The following is a 23605-nucleotide window of genomic DNA, read 5'->3' as shown; positions in this document are numbered from 1 at the left end:
TTTAACAGTTTAAGGTTTAACAACTCTTTAAAATCAAGTCCTGGGGTTTGAGTGAATCCTTTTGCAACCAGTTTGGCTTTGTACCGAGTAATGCTACCATCAGGATTTTGTTTTATACGAAACAACCACTTGCAACCCACCAAATTTTTAGTATCATTTCTTGGAACTAGTGACCAAGTTCCATTGTGTAGCAAGGCATCAAACTATTTTGAACAGACCTTTCACAAATGAGGATATATTTTGAGGGCTTGAGTCACAATTAAAGGTTCAAGATTTTTCTGGAATATATACATGTTTGGTGGCAGCAAATATTTTCTTTGGTTTGAAAATATTGCTTTGAGATCTAGTGATCATCGAATGACTACAAGAGAGGTTATAATAGGTAGTAAAGTATATAGGATGGTATAGTGAAGAAATCATTACCTATTGTTGCATTAAGGTTGTTTGAAGTCTGATTGGGCACTAGCGCAAGATCCAGGGCAGCTGATTCATTGTTGGAATTGAGTTGTGGTGTTGGAGAGTTGTTGCACTAGAGGGAGTGGACTTGAGGTACTTGTTGATATGATGGTATGCCATGTTGTGTTAACTGGAGGTGAGCGGGTGAGGTAGGCTTATTTTGTTGGTTTAGGGTTTCAATGAAGTTGACATGCCTTGAGTTGTAGATACGGTTTGAGTTGGGTTCTTAACACAAAAATGCGTGTTGTGGGAGAGAGTATCCTATGAAGATATAAGGGAGGGAGCGACTTTGTGTAGTGTGGTTGAAGAGAGGACGTGTTGAGATTGGGAGTGTGGCAGTGAGAAAGACAGCTCCAAAGATTAGTGGGTAATTTTGCATGATGGAGAAGAGTGTGGCCTGTTACAACAATGTGTCCATGTCTTCTTTAAGCTGTTTGCATGTGACGGGATGAGAGATTCCATGTGTTTTTCTTCGAAAAAGCCAATAATATATTGAATATGTGGCACTAGGGGTGCCACAAACCCACAATTACAATGAAAAACAAGGTAAGGTATAGTTAGTTTATGAGCAAAACTAGGCAGCAATCAAGAAGGTCTACATATTTAGGTATAGTTTATCCCAATAGAGAGCACATGTAGCCCGGTAGGTACGTCTAGCCACCATATCAAATCTCAGACTTGACTTCTCCACCCATTTTGCCAGCATTAGGATAGACACGCTATCCATTGATCAAAGGTAAAGTCCATGAGGTCATTAAGCTTCAGCCACAACCACACAGTAAGGTGTAAGTTGGCTTTCAATTCCTCTAGCGCAGTCACCCTTCTTCTGAAAATCTTGTTGTTTCGCCCATTCCAAATACACCATACAACAGCACTCCTAACAATATCCCAACCCTTCATTTGGAGAAGACCAAAACATAGTTGTGGGTACTGACAATAATGTAGCCTCATTGTTTGAGGCTGGACTGTGCTGATAGAAGCCCAAGAAAAATAGTACTTCCACAATTGGTCAGCAATTGAGCAGCTGAAAAAGAAATGCGGTAATGTCTCTGGTTGCTCATTGCACATCACACACATTGAGTCTAGAGGAGGCAAGACGATGCCTCTTCTTAGAAGATTATCAACCGAAGGAAGAGCATTATGTAGCAGACGCCATTGCAAGATCACAGCTTTAGGTGGGATTTTCATATGCCAAATGTGAGCCAATAAGTCGTCCACCTGACCATTGTACTTGAGATCATGTAATGCCTTGTAGGTAGAGCTGACCGAGAAGCATCCTGACTTATCAATAGGCCACACCCATCTATCCTTAGCATGTTTTTGCAAGGCCACTGTGGAGACTGCATGTTGAAAGAATGTCCATTGCTCTTGATCTCTCTCTAGCTAGTTTCTTCTCCATTGGAATTGCCAGTGCCAATCATCTCCCTCCCAGCAGCCCATGTCAGCCAGCTTATAACTTTTTTGCTTTGAGTTGACATACACCCGAACCTTTTGCAACAAACTTTCTTCTCCTATCCCCACATCCTCCCAGAAGTTAATTTCACCCCCATTCCCAATTTTCCACCTCTTAATTTTATCAAACCATTGTGACTGCTCATGACTTCCACAACATTTCTGTAGATCCCTCCACCACTCAGACCAGAATCTATGTTGTCGACCTCGTTGTCCCCCTCCCAAGCTACCATGGCCACCATATTTTGAGTCAAGGATGCGACTCCACAAGGTATCTTTTTGATAGAATAAGTTCCATCGCCACTTTGCAAGTAGAGAGGCATTGAAACATTTCATGTCCTTTATCCCCAACCCTCCTAGACTTTTTGGAGACGTGATCGTTTCCCACTTTACCCAGCAGATTTTCTTTGTCCCTTCGTCCATGCCCCAAAGAAATCGCCTTTGAATAGCTATCAACTTTTTATGTACTAATGCTGGCATCCTAAGGAAAGACAAGTAATAGAGGGGGATAGCTGATAGCACTGAGTTAATCAAACAGACTCTCCCAGCCATAGATACGAACCTGTGTTTCCAATTGGCAAGCTTATCTTTAATCTTCTGCAGTACCGGTTTCCATGTAATTGAACTCCTAGCTGAGGCCCCGATTGGCAGACCCAAGTATGAGAATGGAAAGTGGAGTGATTTGCAATTTAGCAAGTCTGCATACCTTTCTGTAAGACTGTTGTTCACACCTAAAATGCCTACACTGCTTTTGTGAAAGTTGACTTTGAGTCCTGATGTCAATTCAAAACTCCTCATGAGGCACTTGACTGTAATTACATTTTCCATGGTTGCCTCTCCGATAAAAATTGTGTCATCTGCATACTGTAATAAGCTGACTGGCACCTTTTTCTCCCTGACTTGATACCCAGCAAATTTACCTTTAGAAGTTGCCATCCTCATGAGCCCTGTAAGGCCTTCAGCCACGATAGTGAACAGGAACGGTGCTAGTGGGTCACCCTGCCTGAGACCTCTCTGTGGAATAAACTCTTCTGTAGGACTCCCATTAACTAAAATAGACACGGTGCTTGTGTGGAGGCACTCCAATATCCAGCTTATCCACTTATCGCAAAAACCAAGCCTCTGCATCATGTATTTCAAGTACTCCCAGCTCACAGAGTCATATGCTTTTTCAAAATCTGCTTTGAATATTAAGCATGACTTCTTTTGCCTTCTAACCTCATCCACAATTTCATTAAGTACGACCACCCCATGGAGAAGATTCCTATTTTCAACAAAGGCTGACTAAGCTGGATCTATTACTTTTGGGAGAACCTTTTTTAGACGTTTTGCAAGCAATTTAGCCAGAATCTTATACATGCAGCCAATGAGCGAGATAGGTCTCTACTCACTCAGTTGTTGGGGGTCCACTTTTTTTGGCACAAGTGCAATGAAGGACGGGTTTAACCCTCTCGGAAGTCTCCCAAACGTATGAAATTCATTAATAAATCTGATGATATCCTCCTTCAAGATGTCCCAACATTGTTTGATAAACTTAAAATTGAATCCATCTGGGCCAGGACTTTTACTTCCATTACACTCCCACACTGCTTCCTTTATCTCTGACTCCTGAAAGACTTTTACTAGATCATCATTATCCGCCTCTGTTATTTGATTAAAGACATCACCGTCTATTTTTGGTCTTCTCCAACCTCCTTCCGAGAATCGATCTTTAAAGTAGTTCCTCACTTCTTCTTTAACTTGTTGTGGGTCCTCCACCCATGCACCTGCAATTTTCAATCCACTAATCATATTCTGTTTCCTCCTCCAATTGACTATCGAGTGGAAATACTTTGAGTTACAGTCTCCTTCTGCCATCCACTTGACTCTTGATTGTTGTCTGAGGATGGATTCATTTCGCTTTGCTAGACTCCAGAACTTTTCTTGCAATAGTACTCTCTCGGTTCTCTCTGCATCTTGCAGCTCTCTATCATCTGCTTTCTTATCTATCTCATCTAAGGAGGCCTCCACCTGGCTCAGCTGCTTCTGAATATTTCCAAAGTTATCCCTGTGTCACTGTTTCAACTTCCCTTTCAGTCCTTTGAGTTTTTCTTTTAAAATAAATGCCCCTGTCCCTTGTACATGTATCTCCGACCAAGCCTTCCGAACAAATTCCATGAAATTCTTATCTTGGAACCAGCAATCCAATGATCTGAACGGTTTAGGTCCCCACTCCAAATTAGCAACTTTCAATAGGATAGGGCAATGATCTGACACATTCCTTGATAAGATGAATTGTGTACTTCCTGGCCATGCTGTCGCCCAACCATTAGAGATGAGGAACCTATCCAGTTTGCTTCGAGCCATTCCATTAGGCCTATACCAAGTAAACTTCCTTCCCACTACTTGTATGTCTTCAAGCTCCATATCTAAGATGAAAGAGTTGAACTCCTCTCTGTCCACAGCCCCATGATCTCCAGCTGCAATACCTTGCCTTAACGTCTTACACTGTTAAAGTCACCCAAAACACACCAATTATCTATAGTACTTTGATCTTTCTTGTGTTTTAGTTGTCCCCATAGCTCTCGTTTTTATGTTAATCCACATGGAGCATACACATTCACTATTACTATGCGATGCCCATCCTGCTTCCAGATTCCTTCCAAACCTAAATAACCAGGTCCCATAAAAGTATTAGTTACCTCCAAGCATTCGTTGTTCCACAAGCATAATAACCCTCCTGCCAAGTTGATAGCAGGAATTGCAGCTGATTCAACATTGGTATCTCCCCACAAAGTTTGACATAATTTTTTGCGTTTCCTGTAGACACAGTACCTGAACTTTCTCCCTACACACCAACTTTCTTATATATCGCCATTTGATCTTGGCTCCCAAACCTCTTATGTTGTAGGACATTATTCTCATTGATCACATTGTACTTGACCCTTCCCAAATGCCCCATTTGATCTTTGCTTTTCTTTTTGGTCACGAAATTCCATCATCCTAACCTTTTCAATTGCCTCTGCTTCCATTCCTTCACATGCTACCCCCAAAAATTTCCCTAGTTCCCATAGTTTGTGGGCTTCAGTTGCATCTCTTTTCAGCCAAAAAATAGCATTGCAGTTAACAAAGTTTGAGTCAGAAAGCGTATTACTAAGCGAGATAGTAAGTGGTTTTTCCTTTCCTTTCTTTCGCATAGCCACTGCAGAGGTGCTACCCCCTTCTTTCTGCACGGCCTTGTTTCTTCCACCTGCATAATGCATTGTAGTACCTATAGGATTTACTCTTATGAATGGCTGCCTCATATCGGTCATCTGTGGAATATTTGCACCACCTTGGCTAACCACGTCGAGTGGAGAAACGTGGCCATTTAGTGGCCGATGGTCAAGTTCAAGAGGTGTGAGGCCCATCTTCGTTGGGGATGAATTAATGCAGCATTCTTCATTGCCTGGCTGCGAGAGGTGTTCCTGATGTGGATCAATATTTTTTGGACTCGTCTCCATGGCCACTATTTGTTGGAGGCTCATTCCCACCGCTTGGTCCATAGAAGGCCTGCAAACTATAGGCCCACACTCAGTCGTTTTAGTAGCTAGCCCATCAGCATCTAGTTGCCCATCACTTTCCCCAGTATTTTGTATGTTAATCCTTATGTCAGAGCCATTATTGCATTCTGCATTTACCAACTCCGCAGCCACTGCTCCATCCTTTTCGTCCCTTATACTTTTCAGTTTCGTGCTTGTCAACTTTTGGCTATCTTTTGTCCCATCTAATAGGTCAGCTTTGCTGTTGGACTGACGGTCTTTACACGACGTGTCAAAGTTTGAAAAATTCTCCACCGGTTCCCCTACCATCTCTGCCTTGAACTGAGTAACCTCCTGAGATGCTTCGTCGCCCATCTCGTTCATATTTCTAGACCATCCCGATTCAAAGGACCATCTATCACCCCCTGAGTCACTTCCTTGAGACATGCTGAACTCACTTGAATCCCATTTCCAACAATGACACGTAGCTACCTGCGCACCAAATTCTTCAATGATGGAGACACGACGTATATGCCCATTTACACGCATAGTGTCGCTAAAATGGATTGGCTTTGAGTCTGATGATTGAATAAGGATCCGAGCATAGTCCAGCCTATGGAAGTTGCTTGTGTCATCATCCAATTTAATGAAGGACCCATGTATACTCACAATCTTTGAAAAAACCTCCACTCCCCATGTTTGGAGTGGAACTCCATAGCAACGAACCCAGACCATTCTATTTCCTACAGCTACATCCGGGCTCCACTTTTGAATAGAGTGCAGCATAGATAGGCAACCATCTTCTTCATGTAACCTCTCCTTAATCGTTTCTTCATCTAAGCCTGTTATAAGTACCAAGTCATCCCCTAAATACCTTAACTTTATATCTCGTGACTCATATGGAACAACCGTCTCTTGTATCTTGTCAAATAGGGACAGGTCGAGCATCCTCCCCACCCAACTACTTTCTAGCCACACGTTATTTTTCTCTTCTACTTTGACATCGTACCCCTTCCACTGTTCGTCGTCCTTTTCCACGCCTCCATCTCTGACTTCCTTCCATACTTGGTTCCTCCCACCATTTTGTTTTAACACCTGTGCATATGTCTTCCCGTTGCTCACGAAGTTTGGTTTGTAGTGTCTTTGCTTACCTCCATTTCTTTCAGTCTTAGCCTTATGCTCTGTTCTTCTCCATTCCCCGCCGGTATTTGGGTATATTGACATGCATTTTATTATTGCCTATGACGATCTTATCCAGCTGATCTGCCAACGCCATGGCATCCGTGACACCCGCAAACCTCACGAAGCCATATTCCCTTCCCCATTTGTTCTTCCGTTGGGCTACGAAAACCTCTTTAACGCTTCCATATTTTTGGAAAATTTTGTTCCACTTCCTTGAACCCGATCGGAAACCTTGTGAAGAAGAAGCTAGCAAGACCCTCCTCGTACGCCTCCCTGCCCTGGTCACCATGCCACTTCCTCCGCACTCCCATGTTCTTGAGAGATTCCATGTGTTGAAAGGAATGACTTCAATTTTATACGTTCACCACCATTATCAGAAAATAACGAAATAATAGGCAAGTTAAAAGGGTTTTGCATCTTATTAACATCAATTACAAGTGTATAAATAAGCACAGCAAAGCCTGAGATACAAAATTGATTCCTAGAAAATAGGAAAAAATAAGATAACAGCTAATTCCTAATAATTAAGAAATATAATAACTTATCAAATCTATTATCTATATTTATCTATTATGCAGTACTTATTAATTTTATTGATAACTAATTTTTGTTAAAAAATCTCATTTGTTAATTTTAGTGAAATCTTATTTTTTAATCACATGAATTCGAAATCTTGTTTAAAAAGACCTAATATGACTTAAACTAACTATTTAAACTAACAATTTATTAATACATATTTGATATTTAAACTAATAAATAAATATGTTTATTAAAATAAATCAATAAATAAGCATGATTGAGCATTTTTTTTTTATTTTTTATAAAAGTTAAACAATAAAATCATGAGTCACTCATATAAAGTAAATATTTTTACAAATAGAAATTATATATATATATGTATGCATACGTATAAGAAGAGATCAAATTACTTGATTATAAATTACACTAACTATTACATAATTAATAATTTTACATAAAATTTTGTTTTTATCAAGTGTTCGAAAATTGGATCGACCAAACGGACTGAAAAATCAACGAACCAGTATGGTGTCCAGTCTAAATAATATGTAGAACTGACCTCAAAATTTTCAATCAAATAACCGGAAAACTGATTCATGTGTCAATTAAAAAATGTTCAATATAAATTCGTTTTGATTTCTTTAAAATATAAAAAAAGAATGAACTTAAAGTATTTATTATTTCCTTTTTTACTATTGTAGATGTTGACTCTTAATAATTTATAAATTTCAACCAAATTCAGCTCAAAACATTCTTGAATTAGTTATATAAAAATTCTTGTTATTCCATTTCAAATAAGAATCCCTTTCCCTTCTGTTTTATTTCTTTTACTTTTGCTAATTTAGTAGACTGTAAATTAAGCAAAAATATCAGAACAATGCAACACTCATGATCCTTATATGTAAATTAAAGAAAAACAGTAGAACAGTGCGACTTGATCGCGTGGCTAAAATAATGTTATTAGTTTTGACTTAAATAAAAAGGCCTAAAAGTATGTTTGCCTAAAAGAAAGAGAAAACAATCAAGTTGTGCTAGAATATGAGAAAAGTTTGGTGGACAAACTCTATTCAATACATAGAGAATGAAAAAGAGAAAAAAAAATGTGAGACTTATTTTATCCTTAAAATAATAAATAGGAAATTACACAAAAAAAAAATTATTGGATAAAGAGAGAATGTCATGTTAAAAATATTTAGACTAGACACCGCTATATATATATATTTAATAGTGAGCTGAAATTCAATAACGTCCAGTTTAGCTTAAAGAATTTATTTGTTGAACTGAAAATTAATAAAGGTTTACCAACGAAATTTAGCTTCATGTCCAAAAAAATGTGAGGCTTTTTTTTTATTTTAAAGAGTTAATTTTTTTTTTTCAAAAAGTTTTGAAAATAAGTAGGTTTAAAAAAAAATAGAATGAGTAAGTAGTGTTTGAACACGACTTTCATTTGAAGTGTTTTCAAACGTGATTTTTACTTCTGTTTATTGGTGTGTTTGTATTCACGTTTCGGACGTGAAAATCCACGTTTAACGTGGAAGCTAATAATATTAGCTTCCACGTTAAACGTGGATTTTCACGTCTGAAACGTAAATACAAACACACTGTATATAAAAGTCTTTTTTTATATGCACAATTTTCTTTTATATATATATATATATATATCAATAATATAACAAAGTTGTGTTTTACATTACTGGTCTTTGCTTAACTTTTTTCTCTTTTTTACATAAAATAATATTTTTACGTAAAATAAAAATAAAAATAAAATAAATCATTTTAAAAAACCTGACTTCAATTTTTTTATATATAAAAAGTGCAAATTAGGTTTGTGAAACACGAATTTCAGTGTTTTACTTAAAAAAAAAAAACACGACTAAATCATCTTTAGAATTTTTTTATAAAAAATTTCTATTGTTTACTTAAAAAAAACACCCATAAATAGTAAAAAAAAAAAAAAAAAAAAAAAAAAGGTCAAAGTTCATCATGAGATGATGATGAAAAGAAAGAGAAAAAAATAAATAAATAAAACATTCATATTTTTTGAACACCCCCATTAACATTTTTTGTTCTCTCTTTCTAGTACCGGATGTTGAATAACATTTGCTGTTCCTATAGATCATTTTTGAAAGAAAAATAGTAGGTATTTGATAGAATATATATATAAACCTCAAATATCAAGAAAGATACAATTCATAAAATTGCAACAGCAACATCACCCATTCACCCTTCCCCACGGTCTCATCAACTCAATTTTTCAAAGATATTGCTATAACACCATCAAAATTTGGTCCATCCCATCAACAAATTTCTACCTCACCTTTTGGGCCCTCAATGCCATCACTTTTATCTGCCTTGACTTTTTTGTCATCTAGATAATGTTGATACACATAAGACAGAAACCCCCACACTGCTAACAACAATGCTATAAGCTTCACCCCATTGATCTTGTCATGGAAGAACACAACTGCAAGGATGGGAACAATGGGCAATGCCAAGGTACTTATCACATTCGAAAACAATGAAGACACCTCAAAAATCAACCCTAACATTCCAATGGAAGATATTTGCCATGTCACAGCAATCCAAAGTAGAGTCATTATGTATGACACCCTTCCCTTCTCATATCCCTTCATCTCCTTGTCCAAACTTTTCCACTCTCCACTTGCAAACAATCCCACAACAGAAGCACATGTAGCAATGAATGAAGGGTACAGTTGCATGTCCAACACAGCAGAAAAAGTTTCTCTCTTTATAACCTTCTCAAAAGAAAGCTGCACAAGAGAGAGGAATAAGGAAAATGTGGCTGATGCACCAATGGTGCAGAAGAATCCAATGATGTGTTTCTCTCTGGAAAGACCCCTTTGGTCCTCAGAATCTGAATTGATTGCAAGCAGGGAGGCTGATATGGTGAGAAGGACTACAGAATTGAATATGAATGCTGTAAACTTCTGGGAATTTAAGTAGAAAGAGAATAATGCATTGAAGCCTAATTGGGTTGCACATAGTAGAGAATAGGTGGAAAGAGGGAGATATAGTAGTCCATACGAGTACATCAAGTTGTCCCCTGTGAGAAGTAGGCCAAAAGCTAGGTAGAGGAAAACAAGGGTGGAAAATTTTGGTTTGATTTTGTAGGAATCATTGCTGAGATTATTGTTATTAAATTTGGCATGTGTTTGTGTTGAGAAGTAAAAACGGAGTGGAATAATTACAGGGAATCCAGCTGATTGAACAAATGTTGCCATCCATTTGCTATTTCCACCCTTGTCATAGTATAACCCTCCCAAAAGAGTAGCTGCAGATTGGCCTGCCAGAAAAAAGATTATGTAGACGGACATACGCAACCACCGTTTGTATTTCCTGAATCGTGGACCTTGAAGTTGCTGTTTGACAATTGTGTTTCTGTCTGAGTTGTGTTCTTTTCTGTCATCTGAGAAAAACATTAAACTCAGATTAGTTCAATGACTTCTATCTTACATAATTAGAACTAAAAACTAGTTTATAGTGTGTTTGACTCGACATGCCTGACGTGGTTTTTCACATTTACTAAGAAGCTAATAGTTATAGCTTCCATATGCTATTAAAGTACCTTGACTCTGGAGACAGTTTTTTTCACATAAGAGGTTACTAGAAATCCTTACACTAAATCTTATAATTTTGCGTAATTGAATCCTTATATCTCTGTTCATGCCATTAAATTTTTTGCGGTGAAAATGTACATAAAACTGAAGGCATGGGGAGTTCAAACAATCTCTAACTTTTTCCAAGTTTCATCTTCTATATATTGAAATGGGACATGACCATATTATTTGCCAATTATAAGTACATTTCCCATGAGGAATTGACCAAACAAAGAGAGGCTCATCATCCACCCCGTTTGCAATAATAGCTAGCATAGTATAAAATCCTAGTGAGAGGAACATAGTGATTCTTATGATTTTTTTTTTTTTTTTGAACAGCAAAGATAAGATATATTAACAAGGTACACGGGGTACCTTAAATCCGTTTACACATGGTAGTGATTCTTATGCATGAGATAAAAGGACGAGGATTTTGAATTATCATATAGAATTATCTTAGTTTTGTGTCTGTTTCTGTTTCAAGAATAACCAAGTAGGTTCCAGCCCTCCCTCTCCCTTTCAAGAAATGCAATAATTACTTTTTAAGAAGCGAGTATGATTGAGAAACTAACCTGTATTTTGTAGCTGCTGCTCTTGAACCATCTCCATTAGAAAAAAGTAATAAAAACTATAGGGATAACAAAGATTTGAAGTGGAGCTTGCAAAGCGTTATTGAGCCGCCAATTTTGAAAGATAAAGATACACAACGCTTCCTTCCATTATATGTAGACCATAGAAGTAAGCTTAAAGCCGACAAAATAAAAGTTTGAATTCACAAGTTGATCATGTTGTGGACTTTTCTGTAGCTCATAAGTGTTACTATTGTGAAATCCATAAGCAACACGACAGTTTGAGTATTTTCTTACCAAAATTCTGTTGCGTGCCGCATGTTCTTTCTCTTAATTTGTTGTTGCCACGTAAATTCGGGGTCAGAGTCGTTTGTGTTCTCATGGTGGGTAATCAATTGTCAATTTGTTTGTCCCAGTCTTTAACATTGGTAAAACCATTTACTCGTGAACTTTTTTTAACCTACTTCAATAATTTCTAATTATTATCTTGTCTCATAGCCTCTTTTCAACATTATTTGTTTGGTGCCATTTAGTACAAGATTTTAATCACAGCAGGAACCCCACCTTTCTGAGTCCTCTACATAACATATCCATGAGTGAAGGAAGAAGGCGCAACAGAGTCTAGGAGGGAAAGGATGCAAATTATAGTAGAAAATCAAAACTCAAACACAACCAGAAGACGCCTCAATCATCAACTAACATTAAATCATCTTATAGGTATACTATAATCAAAGGTAATAAATACAACTTTACTGATGAAGAAAACCCCCTTATGCTCCCATCTCAAAGAGTACTATAATCATCTTCATCATTCATCCGTATGTAGCACATTATGGCAAATACAAACACAAAGAAGGAAGAGAGTTCCATGGCCAGAGCTCCCCAACCTATAACACCAGAATGCTTTAATATGGTTGGAATGGCAATGCTTCCGACAGCTGAGGCCCCAGTTAAGAACTTGGTTGCATTCACCCAGCTGCTCCATCATTCATCAAACCACAAAATTAAAGACAAAATACAATAAAAATTGAATGATTCAATTCCCCAGCTTGGACTAGGAGAATTCGAACACACAAAATTTAAAGATTTACCTGCTATCTGATTCAGAAAATAAAGAGGAACGTTCAGATCCAGCAAAGAAGAGCAAAGGCATTGGAAGAAGCACATATGTTATCGCTGCAAAAGGATTAAAAAAAAGATGAAATAACTTACAAGATTTTCTTGCCATGTAACAATCCCATAAATGAAAAATAAACAATTTAATAGCATGCTGAAGAATCGAATTCAATGATGATTATCTCACCAGTTAGCATTGGCCACCAATTATTATACAATGCACATGCCTGCCATGTAGAACAGATCTAAGTAAGTAAACAGTTAATATTTTTTGCCAATTACTTGTCACATTATATGTTAAAAGGGAATTAGAGTGCCCATGCACAACCCTCTCTTTGGAGAAATTATTGTGTGGTCTAAGACCACTACCCGTCCACAATCTCAATCAATTTTTGTGTAATAAGTAGTCAAAATTTTCAATTTACGATAAAAAAAATTTGATAAAAGTCGACTACATAGTAAAGATTAGTTGGTAATTTCGGAGCATATAATAATTTCTCCTTTATGCTATCTTAATTCCCTTTTGAAGTGAAATGGTGTGGTTCTTCTAGCTTCTACAAGGTTTATTCAGGAATTGAACACGTCCTGTCTCAGATTGCTTCCATTGTGCCACCCAACATGCAGATTTCTCCTGTGACATCACATATTTACACATACCACCACTAAGAAGAGGAAAAAAAAATACTGACCAAAATTTGCAAGACGACTCCTCCAGAGACCAAAATTGCCAAAAGGACGAGTTTCCCTGTGTTCAAGCAGTAACGAAAATATCCCGGAAACTCTGCCATCTCCAACTCACCTCATTTCATGAGAACAATATCTGAAGCAAAATTGCCAAAATATAACAACATATACTGCTATGCCCATGAGAGTATTAGATAAGAAGAAAATACTAAATGAAGAAGCAATTAATTCTAACAATTACATTACATTAATGCAAGACACAACATTCATAGGTTATATCATTTATTGTGGGGAAAATCACACATGCACAAATAACCCAATCTAGTACAAGAACCGAAGAAGAAATGTATATATAGAAAGGCACCAAATTGTTACCTGAAATCTAAATCTAAATGCTTCAACAACCTATGGATTTTTTGTTGCACTGCAGCTGCTAAGGTTTTGAAACGGTTGGAACTACTTTTATTTATACCAACAAGTTACAACTACTGCTTCGGCGTGCGTGCATCTACCAGTCAGATTCTAGTAGACAGTAGTCAACTGTAAAAGTTTCGTCAAATTGTATCTTCATTTTTATTTATTAATTTTTTGGAGATTAATTGTGTGGTTTTATAGAAAGTTAACGTTCAATTTGTTTGTTATTACTAAACACTAAACCTAATACTCAAATCTTTAAATTTGTTTTCAAACCATTTAGTCCAAAGGAATTGTTATGCCCTCTTCCAAATCCTCTTGTGTATAGATATTGAATAGCGTACGTTAATTCTCGTGTGTCCTTATTAAGATTCAACCGCCTAAACTTTTTTTAAAACAAATCAATCTTGAGTTCTCATATTTAAAGGATCAAACTGATATTTTAATTTTTACTAGAGTTATGCTTATCATTTTTCCCACCTAGAAAGAAATTTGTATACCACTGCATTTTGTTTTGTCAGTCTTAATTATACTTGAAGGGTAGATCTTTACTAAATAAAGAAATTAAAAATCGTTTGTTGATTTTACTTTCTTCAAGCCTTACCCTCTATATAATTCTTGGGTTAACATTTATGATAGATATAGTTTTATCTTACCCGTAAGCGTTTTTTTTAATTATTTTATTTTACTGCAACCGTAAGTGTTATATAAATGATATTCATATGTTTTTTTATTTTTGAGTATAAATGTGAATTTGAATGTAAACGTGGAACAAAGAGAGATACGCATAACTTTACCAAAAGAAAAAAGAGAGAGATACGCATAAAAGAAATAATGTGATAAAAATGACGAATAGTAACTTATAGACACAAGCTTTTGAAATATCTAATAGTAATGATTCGTGATTAACATTTTACTCTAAGTATGCTTAGTTAATACCTATTATTTAATATTTTTTATTATATTTTCTAGGATACTTACACTTTTATCTACTAATAATTCTTTGATTTGAGAGAAAGTAGACTCAATTCTTTTAACGTTTTTGATTTCAAATTTATAAATGTAAAAAAAATGTGTCAGAACAAGAAAACTTGATAAAGGTGACCTTTTATCTATTTCTCTCACTAGCATAATATCTGGTCGGAGAAATATGAAAAATGGGGAAAAAAATTATAACAATTTGTTGTTGGAAGGGAAAGGAAGGAAGGCTTTCATCTAATTTTATCCCTGATCCTCGTTACGAGGGAGGCACCTCAAAGGGTAGGATAGCTGACCCCAAAATTTAACGCGGTTGCATACACAAGGCAGGATTCGAACCCCTGACCTTGCTTAAGCATGGATCAACCCCTACCGCTGAATCACACGCTTGAGGTTGATAATATTACTGAAATTTAGAGGGAAGTGAAATAAATTTAAACATTTTTAATACAATGTTTAAAATATTATTAGGATATTTTTAAATTTATAACTAAAAGAATATAAAGATAAATTATAAATTAGTTTTTAAAATCTTTCAGCTTTCTGTATAAACCAAATAATAAAAGTTAAGATTTTATTTAAAATCTTAAAATATATTAATAAAAATTTGATTCCTCATTATTATATTCACAGTACTAAGATTCGAACTTAAGATCTTGTATATTCAATTTCAAATTAAAATTATTTAAATCACTTATATATTTTTTAAACATGTTTAAGCTTTCAAACATTTTAAATTGTTGGGTTCGAATGCTGCCTTAAACAAGAATTATTGCAATTTTCTGATTTTTTTTTAGAAGGTCAGAAGTGATACTAATGTAATGGTTTAGGTGAATAGCCAGTTAGCAACAACATTTTTTGGAGAGTGGAAAATATCCTTTACCACAACATTAGAGACCCCGCAACCATTTGCTTCCAAAGTTATTTCAATGATGAAATGACTGAGAATAGCAGATGGACCAATTCTTAGCATATTTTTTCTGCTGAAAAAATTGTAGATTCACGAGATCTGCTTGCTTAGACAATGAAATGTTTTTAGAAGAGAAAAATGAAGTCCTTGAGATTTGGTAGTCGGCTTTTTGACCCCAATAAATAAAAAAAATAAAAAATACATGAAATAAATTTAAAAAAAAACAATTTATCAAAGTAAGTGATTTTTGACAGCGTGGCGTCACATGGATCAGAAAATGCAGGGGAGGGTGTTTTTCAGAAAAAGCCTCCCCCCATGCGCCTTGTATGACTGACGTGGCACCCAGCACACGTGGAGAAGAAAGAGAGGGGGGGAGGCGTTTTTTAGAAGGAGCCTCCCCCAGGCGCCATCTGTTTGTTTACGTGGTGACACGTGGTTCGCGGAGAAAGAAAGAGCAGGGAGGAGGCGTTTTCAAGCAGGAGCCTTCCCCCCAGGATCCATCTGTTTACGTGCTAACACGTGGCAATGCGCCTCTCCCCCAGGCGCGTTGTACACACCATAATAAGTGGCGCCCCAGCCCCAGGCCCTATCAAATTCAAACACTCCCTTTTAATAGTTAAATGTAGAACATGTTGTTGGGTTTCACAAAATTCACTTCCTCTGGTGTGGTCTAGGTGCTATCATATTTTATTTGGTGGTTCAGGGTAGTGCAAGTGAGTAACATATTTTATTTGTTGTAATTTTAAATTTTAATTTTTATAATATATTGTATGGTGATTCAAAGATAAAATAGAGTAGTGTAATAATTTATTTTTTTTTTTTAAATAGAAAGGTCAATACGTAAGTTTTAAACATGGAACGGACCGTTCTGAAAACGTACGTATTCAGAACGGGCCGTTCCGGATGGTAAAGTAAGGAAGTTTATGTACAATACGAACGGGGCGTTCTGAAAGCAGAACGGCCCGTTCTTATTGTACTGAAGATTTGTTAGTTTTTGTTCTGGAACGGCCTGTTCTAAAACGAGAACGGGCCGTTCCGGAACTAAAATGAACATCTTATGAGCGCTATGAGAACGGGCCGTTCTGATTTCAGAACGGCCCGTTCTAGATCCATAGATAACACACCACTGTTGCAATGAGAACGGCCCGTTCTGAAATCAGAACGGGCCGTTCCAGTGCGCCATATAAAATTTATATTTTAATTGAAAAAGTTATATAATTTGATTTTTATAATTGAATATATGTATTTATTGCAATGTTAAAAATTATGATATTATACTGAATATTTTAAATTTTAGAATTTGAAACAATATTAATGGAATATTTATTTTGTTTTATATTTTATCAGGAATGTCTCGTAGAGGAATAGATTATGTACCTGCGCGCTGATAGTGACGAAGAAGAAAACATTGTTCCATCAGAGAAAGTATTGACAGATGAGCAATTATTATCAATAATGAAAAGTGTTATGGAAGCTAAACAGGCTGAAGAAGCTAGAGAACAGGAGCCATTGTCTCCATTGTCACCCCCTACACCAAAACTTGGGGATGACAATGACGAAGAGACATCTAGTGCACGTGACATTGGCCGTCTTATTCCTGGACCAGCTGGTTTGGTCCAAGCTACCATGAGGAACAGGGAATCTGAAAATCCCTTGTCAACACAACAGTTCTTGTCTGATCTTAACGGACCTGCGATGTTGGTGTTCAACTCTAACCCGTGGCGCTATGCTGTTCATTATGTCAAATCTAGAGGTTTGTTTAGCATATTAAGTTTCATGTATGTAAAATTAATGATGTAAATAATGTTAAATTTTTTTTTGTTTTATTAACTATAGATCTACCAGAAGTGACAATAGTGATTAATATCAACCACAATTTAGAAAGAGTTCCAACAGTTGTTGCTTTTGTGGAGTCTATGACCCCAACTGGAAAGGAAAATTATACTATTAATTTAAAGGTATGGTTAGTAAATTTTTTATACATTAAAAGAAATTGTTTTGTAATTAATTGTAAATATTTATTTCAGGACCCAACTGCAACGATTGGTGCAAGCTTACATTACAAAGTTAAGCAACACCAACAATATGGGAAAGACATTGTTGTGGGATGTGTGTTAGTTCTGAAACAGGTAATATTTGTTGTATAATATTAAATTATATGTTATTTATGTGTTGAATTGAATTTGTTTTTTTTTTCTTCAGGTTGTCGTGTTTGCCCCCAACCGTTTCCGTGGTCCTTACTTCCTTAATATAACTAAAAATAATGTACAACGGGTGAGTAGTGTTAGTCAAATATAATTTATTTTGTAACTAATATTGTTTAACATATTAAAATCAGCCCTCTGTAGAAGATCCTGAATAGCAGTTGGAATCTCAACACCACGCAACTCTAGTTGTGTTGCTCTCCTAACCTTCAAAACCCTATCTTTAGCTCCATTCCATATGCTCAGATATATGGAATGGTTGAAGCCTTAATAACGAATCGTCGATAGGTCCTGCATGAATCATCTGTGTAGACATCCTGATATAATTAAACAAACAAACAAAATAAATATTAAACTCAAACAACTAATTACTTATAAATTTTAGAAATGCCTAAATGCCTAATTGAATCCCTCATAATAATTAAAAAATTTCAATTGAAATCCTTCATCAGTGCAATCAGAACGGCCCGTTCTGAAACCAGAACGGCCCGTTCTGAAACCAGAACGGGCCGTTCTCATTGCACAAAACGTGTCTTAAATTGGGTTCTGGAACGGCCCGTTCCGAAAGCAAAACGGGTCATTCTGATCCCTTCAATTTTTCATTAACGCAAATTCATTCAGAACGGCCCGTTCTGTCTTCAGAACGGCCCGTTCCACACCCAGAAACCATAAACGAATCAACCCATTACATTTTTAATTTTAATATTTAATTCTAAATTTAAATAAATAAACTACAACTCATACCTGGATAAGAACGTGCGAAAATAATTTTGTGGTGCAATAAAATTTTTTAGAACACAAACGTTTTCTCAGAGCGCCGGGAGTACAAGCGTTTTCTCAAAAAAATAAATTTGAGCCTCTCGTCCCGGACTCACCTCTTAACACAAAATCGGGGAGGGTGTGCCACGTGTCAGACACTGAACGGGTGGCGCCTGGGGGGGAGGCTCCATCTACAAAACGCCTACCCCCCCTGCTCTTTCTTTTCCAACCTGCCACGTGTAACAGATGGCGCCTGGGGGGAGGCTCCTTCTGAAAAATGCCTCCCTCCCTGCTCTTTCTTCTCCACGTGTGCCAGGTGCCACGTCAGCCATACAAGGCGCATGGGGGGAGGCTTTTTCTGAAAAACGCCCTCCCCCCTGCGTTTTCTGATCCACGTGGTGCCACGCTGTCAAAAATCACCTACTTTGGTAAATTGTTTTTTTTTTAATTTATTTCGTGTATTTTTTATTTTTTTTTATTTATTGGGGTCAAAAAGCCTTCGGTAGTCTCTTGACTTGTGGAATGGTTTGGATATAAGTAATTAATTGAATTTGGTATACGGATAAATTTGGGCCCAGGAAGAAAGTAATGCAGAATTTGTAAATGAGTGGCAAAGAACAAAAGGGCCTCTTATTGGAGTATTCATCTGTCGGTATGGACTGGATTTTATTAAACTTGTTATTATCAAAATTTTAAGAGTTGAATTAAGTTAAATTTGTGAAGATAAAAATTTCAAATCAAATTAACACAATTATAAATGGTTAAATTGTGTTGTGTCAATATGATCTATTCATTTCAAATTGATTTTAATTTTTGAAAGTTATTTTTTTCTTTATAAAAGTAAGGAGATGTATTGGTTTGAGATTTCATTAAAAAAAAAATTAGCACAAAAAAGATTGGTGAATTTGAAAAAACTTTGCAGGAATTTAATGACTTTTGAGTATATTTCTCTATTAGGAAAAACTCAAGTCAACCATCGACTAGAGATTAGACAATTAAATAGTATATAAGTGGAAAACAACCTTCACCTTACAAGCCGGTTTTGTGGGGTTGAGTTAAGCTTAAATCCACTATTCTAAGATGGTATCAGAGCTATCCTTGATTCTTAAAAAAGGGTCACCTACCATTTATCCACGTATCAAGCCTGGACGTGAGGAGGGTCTAGAGATTAGCCAATTAAATAGTATATAAGTTACATATCAAGCCCAATAGTGTTGGACGTGAGGAGGGTGTAGAGATTAGGCAATTACTCAGTATATAAGTAGAAAATAACCCTTACCTATAAGTTACATACCAAGCCCAATAGTGCTGGACGTGAGGAGGGTGTAGAGATTAGGCAATTACTCAGTATATAAGTAGAAAATAACCCTCACCTTACAAGCCGATTTTGTGGAGTTGAATTAGGCTTAAATCCATTATTCTAAGATTCTCTTATATAATATTGTTGTATAGAGACATTTGATCAACAATATAGTTATTTTGTACACACTAGTATATATTTGATGTATATTGTATATATGTACAATATATATTGTATATATATGTACAAGAGTTATATGTAATCCCATGAAAAAATTTATATTTTTTAGTTATATTGGTAAAAATTATTATATATTTTTTACACCTTATATGAATATTTATTGGATAAATATCCAAAATTTATTGTATGAAAATCGTAATAAAATCGATTATTTTATGTTTTCTATGTGAAATAAATGTTATATTAAATGTATTCGCATTCAGTTGTTAGATTGATATCATAATTATTTATTTGCTAAAACCCTATTTTGGTCTCTTATATTAATTGTTTGTTTCAATTTAGTCTCACTTTTATTTTTGGTTTCAATTTGGTCCCAAACTAATTAATTGGTTTCAATTTAGTCCTAAATTAATTAATTGGTTTCAATGTGGGACTTCCGTCCAAATTATTTAAACGGAGTTAACTTTTGGTCACATGGATGTCACGTAGATGCATACGTGGATGTCACGTGGATGATAATTTTTTTGAAAATACCTGGACCCAGAACGGTCCGTTCTGAACCAGAACGGGCCGTTCTGGTTGCACTTTTGGTGTGTTAATTTTGCAACTGAAACGGGCCGTTCCAGATGCAAAAATTAACACACCACCAGTGCAGCAGAACGGGCTGTTCCGGTTTCAGAACGGGCCGTTCCGGTTTTATCCTTTTTATATATAAAATGTTAATAATTTTATAAAATATATATTATTAATTATATTTTAATTATGTTATTATATCTAATAAAATAAATTAATTAATTAATTTGGAACCAAATTAAAATCAAAAATAAAAATAAGACTAAATTTAAACATAATTAATATAAAGAACTAAAATAGGGTTTTTGCCTTATTTATTTTCTACTATAGATCTGCTGCTGGGAGCTCCGGCACTATGCAACTTTTTCTGAAACTTTTTAATCCGGTAATAAATGTATGCACATCTCCACGACAAATCACCGTACTTTAAGAATCTTTTTCGAAAAAGAAGATTTAATGCGAGAGAAAATTAAACTAAAGTGTCCAGGTAATAGTGCTCACTCTTTTAATATTACCAAGATGTAAATTTTTTTTAAGTCGTTAAGACATATTTCTACTTCTACAAGTGATGTGTTTTTTTTTAACATATATTACTGAACATAAGTCATACTTATGGGCGAGTTTAATTATTTTTAATTATATTATATAGTTCATATAACATGCGTGCATTAAATGATGTTTTCATTGAATTAGTTATTCGATCCCTCAAATTAAGTATATCAATTCTTTGTCGGTGCTTAATTAAATTAGTGGGAGTCACCACCGATTTTCTCAATTAAATTTTATACATTATATTAGAAGATAAATTCTACAATATCCCTCTTAATAAATTTTAGGAGTTTTAGAACAGTCGGTTGATAGACTTGTGTTCTTACCCAAATCAATATCAAATAAGAATCGTCGATATCCTATCTTAGGTTAGATAATAAATAGGTACTTCCTATGTTATTTATTATAAAAAAAAATTAATTTTACACAAAATAATTTTATATTAAATTTTATTAATTTTATAATATATTTTTTAAATTATTAAACAATAGTAATAGAACCGAAAATTATGTATTAAAGAGAGATATTTTAGAGATTATTATAAATAAAATAAAAATAATTAAAATTTACTCATATATAAAAACAGTAAAAGAAATGTGTCTATTTTTTTTCTTTTAATAAAGAATTGAGAGTATATACTATGCTAAGGAAAAACATTTAAATCTATATTATTGTATATAATAGTGAAATTTTTTTATCACTTATCTTTTATATTTTTATAAATTTTATTACTCAATTTTTAAAATTACATATTTTATTATAATTTATAAATTTTTGTACATTTTATCATTTTTTTAACTGACCAATGATGTTGATTATTAATGTGACATATATATGATCATATAACATAATGTGATATGGTAATAATCAATATGTCTTATCAACAATTAATATGTCATATCAATTATCAATTAATGACAATAGATGGTCAATTAACAAAAGAAGTGTACAAAATTTTAAAAATTAAGTAATAATTTTTTTTTTATAAAAGATAAATAGATAAGTAAAAAAATATATATAATTAAGCCTATCAATATAATCAATAATTTTCTACTCCACAAAAAAATATTATTCATTTGTTCTCTATTATAAGCAACAAAGAATGCATAATTTTTATTCTTAAATATAAGCAAACCTTGATTATTTTTGTGTCATTTAATGATATAATCTCTAAAATATCATTTTCTTTAATGTACGGTCTTTCAATTACACTATCTTTTTTCTTTTTTTTTTTGTATTTATAAGAAGGACAATTAGGAAAAAATATTATGGGATTAATAAAATTTAATGCAAAAAACTAACCTTCTTAATATTATTATAAATAAATTGTCTTGAAATGACATATACCTTATAGTTACATAATATTTGTCACTAAAAATCACTTTTGCCTATAGATACAATATATGTTGGTATATTGTTAAAAAATGTATATATAAGTTATAATGACACACAATATATGTTGTTCAATTTCATTCAAAATCAACACTAAAATTATATATGAGTATATGCCAAATAGATTTATATCTACAGATATTATATCTATAATGATACTTTTTGTATGTCATTATATATAACATTTCTTGTCATCAACTCAGAAGCCTTTTAGGGGTTTGGTGAATATATTTTCCAATTAGCCACTAAATCTGTCAAAGTTAGTGATGAATTCATCTGAAAGGACCTCCTCTCACACAAAATGACAATCAATCTTTATGTGTTTAGTTCGTTCATTGAAGACCGAGTTTGACACAATATGGAGAGTGGGGTTATTGTCACATATTAGTCTAGTATCCTAAATGTCTCCAAATTTTAGTTGTTCCCCAAGCCATGTTATCTTGTATGTAGTTGTTGCCATAACACGATACTCAACTTCATCATTAGATCTAGCAATAATTTTTTTCTTCTTGCTTTTCCATGAGATCAAGTTCCCCTAATAAGAACACAATATTTAGAGGTAGACCTCTTCTTTGATGGTGCTCCTGTTTAATCAATATCAGAGTAGCAGACAATCTTGACATTGCCTCTGGTCCTCATAAAATAATCTCCAACCTGGTGCATTCTTAATGCATCTAAGAATGCAGATCACCACATCCCAATGACGTCTATCATAAGGGACGTTTAAGAACTAACTAACAACATTGAAAACAAATGAGATGTTTTATCTAGTGATAGTGAGGTAATTAAATCTATTACCAAATGATGATATCTTCTAAAGTCTTTCAATGACTCCCACTAACTTGGAAGAAGCTTCACATTGGGATTCATAGGTGTATCACTAGAACGACAATCAAGCATGTTAATCTTTGTTAAAATGTCCAAAGCATACTGAAGTTGGGAAATGGCGATGCTAGTGGAGGATTGGGAAACTTCAATTCCTAAGAAGTAATTGAATAGATCTAAGTCTTTTGTTTGAAATTGACTCTGAATATGAGATTTGAGTCGAAGGATACCATTTAAGTCATTGTTAATAATGACAATATCATCAACATTTAAGTCATTGTTAATAACCAAGTAGATGCAAAGGTCAGATGGATTATTGAAGAAAAATATCGAGTGATTAACCTTACAACGAGTCATGTGAAACTAAAGTAAAGTAGAGTTAAAACAATGGAATTGCTTCAAACCAAGCAAGACTCACTTGAAACT

At 34.7% G+C, this 23605-nt stretch overlaps 3 protein-coding genes across 4 annotated transcripts; all 3 read right to left on the bottom strand.

The window, feature by feature from the left end:
• Nucleotides 1-1161: 1161 nt before the first annotated feature.
• Nucleotides 1162-4765, bottom strand: LOC109791211 (uncharacterized). Its single transcript, XM_083074535.1, has 6 exons — nt 4744-4765; nt 4518-4627; nt 4030-4395; nt 3377-3933; nt 1959-3172; nt 1162-1796 (listed from the first exon to the last, which is right to left on the bottom strand). The coding sequence occupies exons 1-6, from the start codon at nt 4763-4765 to the stop codon at nt 1162-1164; spliced, it is 2904 nt and encodes a 967-aa protein (XP_082930661.1).
• Nucleotides 4766-9228: 4463 nt separating this feature from the next.
• Nucleotides 9229-11815, bottom strand: LOC109791216 (putative purine permease 11). The gene is made up of 2 exons (XM_020350484.3): nt 11299-11815; nt 9229-10536 (listed from the first exon to the last, which is right to left on the bottom strand). Exons 1-2 carry the CDS (start codon nt 11333-11335, stop codon nt 9407-9409), a joined length of 1167 nt encoding a protein of 388 aa, XP_020206073.1. The 5' UTR covers nt 11336-11815; the 3' UTR covers nt 9229-9406.
• Nucleotides 11816-11957: 142 nt separating this feature from the next.
• LOC109791217 (vacuolar protein sorting-associated protein 55 homolog) lies at nt 11958-13589 on the bottom strand. Of its 2 annotated transcripts, none has more exons than XM_020350485.3 (5): nt 13471-13589; nt 13101-13231; nt 12599-12638; nt 12387-12471; nt 11958-12271 (listed from the first exon to the last, which is right to left on the bottom strand). In XM_020350485.3, the coding sequence occupies exons 2-5, from the start codon at nt 13197-13199 to the stop codon at nt 12079-12081; spliced, it is 417 nt and encodes a 138-aa protein (XP_020206074.1). In that variant the 5' UTR covers nt 13200-13231; nt 13471-13589; the 3' UTR covers nt 11958-12078. The 2 variants fall into 2 exon arrangements, with proteins under 2 accessions (XP_020206074.1, XP_020206076.1); XM_020350487.3 differs by lacking the exon at nt 13471-13589 and adding an exon at nt 13342-13424.
• Nucleotides 13590-23605: the final 10016 nt, after the last annotated feature.

The sequence above is a fragment of the Cajanus cajan genome, chromosome 5 (genome assembly GCF_000230855.2).
Source record: "Cajanus cajan strain Asha chromosome 5, NIPB_CcT2T_4, whole genome shotgun sequence".
Taxonomy (NCBI): domain Eukaryota; kingdom Viridiplantae; phylum Streptophyta; class Magnoliopsida; order Fabales; family Fabaceae; genus Cajanus; species Cajanus cajan.
The sequence above is the reverse complement of the archived record's forward strand: the minus strand, read 5'-3'. Positions and strand labels throughout refer to the sequence as shown.

Bases quoted from the DNA above. Each gene is read 5' to 3' on its own strand.
- LOC109791211 (XM_083074535.1), bottom strand. From the start codon at position 4,765: ATGGCGATATATAAGAAAGTTG. The intron at 4,628-4,743 runs GTGTGTAGGGAG...TCAACTTGGCAG, and splicing joins GGCGATATATAAGAAAGTTG to GAGGGTTATTATGCTTGTGG. The intron at 3,173-3,376 runs GTTTGGGAGACT...TGTTGAAAATAG, and splicing joins TTTATTAATGAATTTCATAC to GAATCTTCTCCATGGGGTGG.
- LOC109791216 (XM_020350484.3), bottom strand. From the start codon at position 11,335: ATGGAGATGGTTCAAGAGCAGCAGCTACAAAATACAG. The intron at 10,537-11,298 runs GTTAGTTTCTCA...TGTTTTTCTCAG, and splicing joins GCAGCAGCTACAAAATACAG to ATGACAGAAAAGAACACAAC.
- LOC109791217 (XM_020350485.3), bottom strand. From the start codon at position 13,199: ATGGCAGAGTTTCCGGGATATTTTCGTTACTGCTTGAACACAGGGAAA. The intron at 12,639-13,100 runs GTCAGTATTTTT...TCTACATGGCAG, and splicing joins GAGTCGTCTTGCAAATTTTG to GCATGTGCATTGTATAATAA. The intron at 12,272-12,386 runs GTAAATCTTTAA...ATGATGGAGCAG, and splicing joins TTTTCTGAATCAGATAGCAG to CTGGGTGAATGCAACCAAGT.